Source organism: Oncorhynchus masou, chromosome 11 (assembly GCF_036934945.1).
Source record: "Oncorhynchus masou masou isolate Uvic2021 chromosome 11, UVic_Omas_1.1, whole genome shotgun sequence".
NCBI classification, from domain to species: Eukaryota; Metazoa; Chordata; class Actinopteri; order Salmoniformes; family Salmonidae; genus Oncorhynchus; species Oncorhynchus masou.
Genome location: NC_088222.1, coordinates 18,680,709 through 18,688,766, shown reverse-complemented (window position 1 = coordinate 18,688,766; position 8,058 = coordinate 18,680,709). Strand labels below are relative to the sequence as shown.

Sequence of the window (8,058 nt, the reverse complement as noted above, 5' to 3'; positions counted from 1 at the left end):
AGGTAGGCCAAGAAATACATCCACAGGTACACCTCCAATTGACTCAAATGATGTCATTTAGCCTACCAGTAGCTTCTAAAGGCATGTCATAATTTTCTGGAATTTTCCAAGCTGTTTAAAGGCACAGTCAACTTAGTATATGTAAACTTCTGACCCACTGGAATTGTGACACAGTGAATTAAAGGCGAAATAATCTGTCTGCAAACAACTGTTGGAAAAATGACCTTTGTCATGCACAAAGTAGCAAGTAACAAGAAATTTTTAAAGTGGTTGAAAAACTAGTTTTAATGACTACAACCTGACTACAACCTTAATGACTCCATGACTCAACTGTAGTTGCAGGAGCTCCACAATAATTTTAAACTAATATTCTATATTTACTCTCTGTCCATTCACTTTGTTATTCTCACCTAGAGTTGGTTTGATGTCTCAGTCAATGCTCACCTCTCCAGAGGTAGACAGAAGAAGACTTATAGAATATCTAGTTTCAGTAGACCATATATTTTTAGGGCCATGTAGTGGTGAAGAAAGTACAGGACATTATCTGGGGAAGGACTGGAGTGGGGACCATTTCAAGGTATCTCCAGTTGTTTCATTAAGACATCATTCTGATATGCAGATCAGTATATCACTCACATACATAGGGAATTACTTTTTTTATGATCAATTCAATTTTAATGTAGACATTTTAAATTAAAATTAGAAAATTAGAGCTGAACAATATTTTTTAAAGGTCAGAGTTTGACCAGAGTTTGACAGACCAAGAGGGACCACTAGTGGCACAGCTAAGCACAACAGTCATGTGTGATTGTGAACTGCATGTAAGAAACTACAGTCTTTTCAAATAATGAAATATCAGTATGGGTAAATGGCAGTTGGAAACGGCGGATACTGTTGTACAACTGAACGCATCCAACTGAAATGTGTCTTCAACATTTAACCCAACCCCTCAAATCAGAGAGGTGCGGGGGGCCACCTTATCATCGACAACCACATCATCGGCGCTCGGAGAGCAGTTGTTGGGGGTTAACTGCCTTGCTCCGGGGCTGAACGGCAGATTTTTAGCTTGTCGGCTTTTACTTGGGTATTTGGTTTTAAATATACTTAAGTATCAAAAGTCATTGTAATTGCGTAAATATACTTAAGTATCAAAAGTAAAAGTATAAATCATTTCAAATTCCATATATTAAGCAAAATAGACTGTACAATTTTCGCATTTATTTAAACATTTTTTACGGACAGCCAGGGACACACTCCAATACTCAAACATCGTTTACAAATGAAGTATTTGTGTTTAGTGAATTTGCCAGATCAGAGGCAGTAGGGATGACCAGGGATGTTATCTTGATAACTGTGTGAATTGTACCATTTCCCTGTCCTACTAAGCATTCAAAATGTAACGAGTAGTTTTGGGTGTCAGGGAAAATGTTTGGAGTAAAAAGTACATTATTTACTTTAGGAATGTACTGAAGTAAAAGTAAAAGTTGTCAAACATATAAAAAGTAAAGTACAGATACCCCCCAAAAAACTTTTTAAAAGTATTTTTACTTAAGTACTTTATACCACTGCAGTTGACATACTGAGACTGTATTTTAACATTTATTTGGTATGTGCTGTATTGAGTAGATTAAATTCAGATAAATCCTACTGAAATGGCCATCGCTTCATATTCGTCGTCAAACCCACTGGCTCCAGGTCGTCTATAAGTCATTGCTAGGTAAAGCCCCACCTTATCTCAGCTCACTGGTCACCATAGCGGCACCCACCCATAGCACACCCTCCAGCAGGTATATTTCACTGGTCACCCCCAAAGCCAATTCCTCTTTGGCCGCCTTTCCTTCCAGTTCTCCTCTGCCAATGACTGGAACAAACGGCAAAAATCACTGAAGCTGGAGACTTACATCTCCTTCACTAACTTTAAGCACCAGCTGTCGGAGCAGCTCACAGATCCCTGCACCTGCGACCTGACCATAGCCCATCTGTAAATAGCCCGTCCAACTACCTCATCCCCATACTGTTATTTTTTATTTTGCTCCTTTGCACCCCAGTATCTCTACTTGCTCACTCATCTTCTGCACATCTATCACTCCAGTGTTTAATTGATATATTGTAATTATTTCGCCACTATGGCCTATTTATTGCCTTACCTCCCTTATCCTACCTCCTTTGCACACACTGTATATAGACTTCTTCTATTGTATTATTGACTGTATGCTTGTTTATTCCATGTGTAACTCTGTGTTGTTGTTTGTGTCGCATTGCTTTGCTTTATCTTGGCCAGGTCGCAGTTCTAAATGAGAGCCTGACAGCCTACCGGGTTAAATAAAGGTGAAAAAAAAATATGTACTGCCCCTTTTAATTCCTGCCGGTTTGATGCGACCCCGCATGCTCAGACGTATACTGGTAACCTCCAACATGGCGGCTAGAGGCAATGTGCAAGACCCTAACGACCGGAGACTTAGACCCATTTACGGTAACAATTCGCAAGGAAACAGCACATTTGTGTCTGGTTAAATGTGTTGTCATTGTTTATCGACGTACCGGAGCAGTCATCTGATCAGTAGCTTGTGTCTGGGACTCGCTGGGCAGCACTAGGGGCCCCCGAAGTCCCATCCCCGGACTCAATTCGCCTGCAGCGCTGAATGACCGTGCACCTTGGCTTGAGTGGATGTCAGCACAATTATGACAGCGCACAACTGCAGATATTTTGCCCACCGTTATTCAATGCACGATGAAACAGCTTTGCTTTGAACTACACCCTAAAATAGTTTCAGCGATTAGTCTCTCCCACTTGCTAAATTCAGGTCTCTTTGATTTAACAGCTAATTAACTAAGGCTTAGCTATTTTAGCATGTAGAAACAGTGATGGATCTGAGTCTAAACGTTATTACAAATAGTTTTGCATGCCACAGAAATATCAGCAACTATGTTTAAGCTAACTAGTTAGTTGGTCAGATACACCAGGGTGTATTACACACATTGTTCGGATGCGTTTTACCGTCAGTTAACTCGGTAGCTAGCTAAGTTACCATTAGATGCTAATTTAGCTCTCTGGAACGAGATGCCATGGTTTGGCTATTAACGTTACAAGGCAGTAGTTGTGATGCTACCTAAATAGCTGGTTAGATGGGGTTTTATTAGCGGGTGTTGTTGTTTTCGTGTCCCTGATGCTGATGCCAACTCTAACTCATTTGTTATATAGCTACAAAGTATGAAGGCTATAACTACAGATCAATGATCATGGTTAGCTAGCTGTCATGTGTCAGATGGGTTTAAGAGGATTAAGGTTGGCTAGCTTGATATGCATGGTTGTGTTGTAGCCTTTGATTTGGGCCATTCGATAACGTTCTAGTGTCGTATTATATCATACAGATAGCTAGCTAGATCCAGTTAGATTTATTTTCAAACTGCTCTAATTACATGCACCGTTGAGACTTCTGTTTGGTCTCTCAGCTTTCTCTCTGTTTCCCATTCCTCAAAAGCTCTGCTGAAATCATGTGGAGTTGATTATCATCAGTTGACAGAGGCTGTCAGTGAGTGGACACTGGACACAATGAAAATATACCTGTTGTACAACAGAAAAATATTCCTGCTGTATGGGTGTAGATATATAAATTGATGCTGATCTAGAGACATTTGGTTTATGAATAATGGGGAAACCCTGATGACCAACACGAGACATAATGATGTTTGCCTGGCTGTCATTTGGGCTGATGACATAGTGTAGCTGGAGAGCACTGTGTGTCTGTCTGGCAGGGTTCATTTTGGCATCCAGCTGCCCTGAAGTCTAGACCCCAACTTGTCCTATGAAAGGGACTGTGTGCGTGCTTGTCTTTGTGTGTGCTCTGTAAAAAAAGAAAGAAGCTAAATTTGCATGACAATGTGAATTACATATCAAAGGCTCAGGAAAAAAGCTTATGGTACGCCCAGTTGACATTTCAGAGATCCGCTTGTTTTTGTGAGAAATCTTCAAAAACACAACAGGAATTTTTCATGAAATATAAAAAGGCGTATACTAAAACAAAGAATTACTACATGTCATGTCTCAAAATCAATATCTATCTTACCTGCTTATTCCAGAAGAATGATGACGAGTTCAACGGCAAAGTGAACCTGTCAGGTAGTCTTTATTCTCGCACAGCATCCAGCCTCGTTTACGCTGTGCTGTGCAACTGTCCTTATTTTTTATCACTTTTCAATTTTGGTCATCCTACAAGGGTAAAAACTTCAATAATGTTTGAAAGGTTATTATGTTAGAAACATGAGGTTTGGACCATTGGTTGTTTTAGACGATTATTTACACAATTAACATATTATTTTACCCATTGGTTCAAAATATACGTTTTTGATTGGACATTCCACATTTTAGAAACTACTTCCAGAGCCTGATAATGGCTTTGGTTAAATTATTTAAATCAGTGTGCAAGTTTATATTAAAATTTGGTTGCTGACAGGTCTTAGTACTCCATGAATGGTTTGTAGAGAAATACAAGGAATAACTCCCTTTCTCCTTGGATGGGACTGGGCTGGGGTGGGTGTGTATGTGTTAACCTACTCCATACAGTACTATAACTGATTCTGTAATGTCATCTCCCTTCAGACTACCTGGACAATGGCAACAACAAGATGGCGATCCAACAGGCTGACAAACTGCTGAAGAAACACAAGGACCTGCACTGTGCCAAGGTGGGTGGGACTCTGGGCTGTATTTAGGGCCCAAGATGGAGCCCAGAGCTTTTCCTGGTCTGGTCAAAAACTGCTCGCTAGCAGCTGTAAATGAAGTTGGGTTAATGACTGAAAGAGAGACAAGCACTTATATCCATACCTAACCCCCTAGGCCTTACCTAAAACCCTGCCCCTAACCTCTACCTCCTACGATGATGATGGTGGCATGTTACTCAGGCAGATCCCTCTCGCCAGGTGTTGAAAGCCATCGGTCTGCAGCGAACAGGAAAGCAGGATGAAGCATTTAGCCTGGCCCAGGAGGTGGCGACACTCGAACCCACCGACGATAACTCATTACAGGCTCTCACTATACTTTACAGAGAGATGCACCGCCGTGAGTACACACACACACACACACACACACACTTGTTGTACTAACCTTCTGGGGACCAAACAATTGATTCCCATTCAAAATCCTATTTTCCGTAACCCTAAACCTAACACTAACCCCTGAGCCTAAAATAGTCTTTTTCCTTTAGGAGACCAGGAAAATGTCCCCAATTTTCCAGATTTTTCTTGTTTTACTATCCTTTTGAGTACTTTTGTTCTCCACAAAGGCAGGAAAACCAAACACGCACACATCCACACAACTCTCTGAATTATCTTTAAAGCGCCCCCATAGACTGTAAGATTTTAGCCGTCTTATGCTATGATTTCTCTGTCCCAGACAAAATTTCCACTTTGTTGGCAAATTGGTAGGTCGTAAACGACTGTCGGACATCTTGGCTCGTTCAGTGTGACAGGGTCGGGGTCTGACGACTTTTATGTACCACTGTGTGCGGTCGTAGGCTCCGACAAAGTTCTGGCAGTGTCAGAAGTGTTTCGCATTTATCGTATAGTGTGGCTGGTGTTACGAGCCGATCCTGGTGACTGACCAATAGGAACATGGCCGGCACTAAGTATGCACATTGTGAATAGTCAGATTAATACAATAGTTCGATTTAAACATTTACATGCTGTGCAAGAAGAATGATTTCCCTAATAATTTGAAATCAGGCTACCTGATGGGATTTTGATAAATGCACAAAATCACCAATCAAAGTCAGCGTTCTACCACAGCGACCATGCTATTTTGGGGAAGCCTATTTGACTCTGAGTTCAGACATATACAGTTATTTGAAAACTATGCACACTTAAAAAAAAATCCAAACTTGCGCATAAGCATAAAGAGTGGCTTGCTCTGCTGGTGCTGGCAGATGCGCAGATCAAATACACCACTGCAGTTGACAGCCTACGTAGACTGACGTAGACTCTCAAGCCAATCGCAGAATTTGATGACGGAACTGAAGCAAATTGTGCAATCTGGCCAGGTTATCAATATTTTCATTTGATTACATCGCACAGTGTAATGTGATGATTGTAAAAGACTGAAGCTGCCATACAGTCTGCAAAGGCCTTAGATGTTGTGATGTTGATTCTCCCCATCCCCTCTGTCTGTAGCTGAGTTGGTGACTAGGCTGTATGAAGCTGCGGTGAAGAAGGTTCCCCTCAGCGAGGAGTATCACTCTCACCTGTTCATGGCCTACGCCCGTGTTGGCGAGTACAAGAAGATGCAGCAGGTCAGAAAATGCAGACACACACACACAGACAGAGTCTAGTGGTTAGAGCATTGGACTAGTAACCGAAAGGTTGCTGGATCTAATCCCTGAACTGGCAGGGTAAAAATCTGTCATTCTGCCCCTGAGCAAGGCAGTTAACCCACTGTTCCCCGGGCACCGAAGACGTGGATGTCGATTTAAGGAAGCCCCCCACACCTCTCTGATTCAGAGGGGTTGGGTTAAATGCGGAAGACACTTCAGTTGAAGGCATTCAGTTGTACAACTGACTAGATATCCCCCTTTCCCTTTACACACACACTTCCCCAGCTTTTCCACAAGCATTAAATACAACTGCTTTAACATTTTCACACATAAGTTCCAAATATCTCTAACGGTTTCCCCAGTGTGAGGTTTTTTTATGTGCGTGATATCAGAATGCACTCACTGTTGCAAAATGTGATTGTTACCCAACAAGACAGGCTGCCCTCAAACCAAGCCACACTGCCTGCCAATTATCTATGTTTCAACTTGTCAATTTCTAATTATTTTCGAACTAGTTTTCTAACAGTTTGATTTGAGGTGTGTCCCGCCTCATTAATTCACATAAGAAGTAGCCCACTTCACTGTTGCAGATCATTTATATTTGAGGCTTTACTGAGTCGGACAAACTTCTCTCCTCAACAAGAGCCCAAGCACTTCCCCAGTGTTTCCCCAGATCAAGTATGAAGACATTCTGCATCTCTAGTCAGAACAGGATTGCACAAACTTTTTCCCCCGGCACATTATCTGGCCGGCGCCCGCATTACCTTCATTGTAGTTTCCTTACAAATTAGACTTTGGACATGTGTGCGTTCCTACCAAAGTAAGGGCTTTATTTTCTGTATATTGTGTTGTTGTTTCTACTGTAGCATACCAAATGTACAGTACCTTCAGGAAGTGTTCAGACCCCTTGACTTTTTCCACATTTTGTTAGGTTACAGCCTTATTCAAAAATTCAATTAAATTGTTTTTTCCCCCCCTCAATCTACACACAATACCCCATAATGACAAAGCAAAAAGCAGCAATTACAGCCTTGATTCTTCTTGGGTATGACGCTACAAGCTTGGCACACCTGTATTTTGGGAGTTTCTCCCATTCTTCTCTGCAAATCTGCTCAAGCTCTTTCAGTTTGGATGGGGAGCGTTGCTGCACAGCTATTTTTAGGTCTTTCCAGAGATGTTCGATCAGGTTTAAGTCCTGGCTGGGGCACTCAAGAACATTCAGAGACTTGTCCCGAAGCTACTCCTGCGTTGTCTTGGATGTGTGCTTATGGTCGTTGTCTTTTTGGAACGTGAACCTTCGCCCCAGTCTGAGAGGTCCTGAGAGCTCTGGAGCAGGTTTTCATCAAGGATCTCTGTACTTGGTTCTGTTCATCGTTGCCTTGATCCTGACTAGTCTCCCAGTTCCTGCCGCTGAAAGACATCCCCACAGCATGATTCTGCCACCACCATGCTTCACCGTAGGGATGGTGCCATGTTTCTTCCAGATGGGACGCTTGGCATTCAGGGCAAAGAGTTCAATCTTGGTTTCATCAGACCAGAAAATCTTATTTATCATTGTCGGAGTCCTTTAGGTGCTTTTTAGCAAACTCCAAGCGGGCTTTCATGTGCCTTTTTACTAAGGTGTGGCGTCCGTCTGGCCACTCTACCATAAAGGCTTGATTGATGGAGTGTTGCAGAGATGGTGGTCCTTCTGGAAGGTTCTCCCATCTCCACATAGGAACTCAGGTGCTCTGTCAGCGTGACCATCCGGTTC

At 42.1% G+C, this 8,058-nt stretch overlaps 1 protein-coding gene across 2 annotated transcripts in view; it reads left to right on the top strand.

The window, feature by feature from the left end:
- Positions 1–2,402: 2,402 nt before the first annotated feature.
- The window catches only part of LOC135548253 (N-alpha-acetyltransferase 25, NatB auxiliary subunit-like), a 52,818-nt gene continuing 47,162 nt past the window's right edge, over positions 2,403–8,058 (top strand). For both annotated transcript variants that reach the window (XM_064977649.1, XM_064977648.1), the window contains exons 1-4: positions 2,403–2,473; positions 4,601–4,686; positions 4,921–5,059; positions 6,166–6,284. In XM_064977649.1, the coding sequence (XP_064833721.1) occupies positions 2,416–2,473; positions 4,601–4,686; positions 4,921–5,059; positions 6,166–6,284 (402 nt within the window). In that variant the 5' untranslated portion in view covers positions 2,403–2,415. The remainder of the gene's footprint in view (positions 2,474–4,600; positions 4,687–4,920; positions 5,060–6,165; positions 6,285–8,058) is intronic.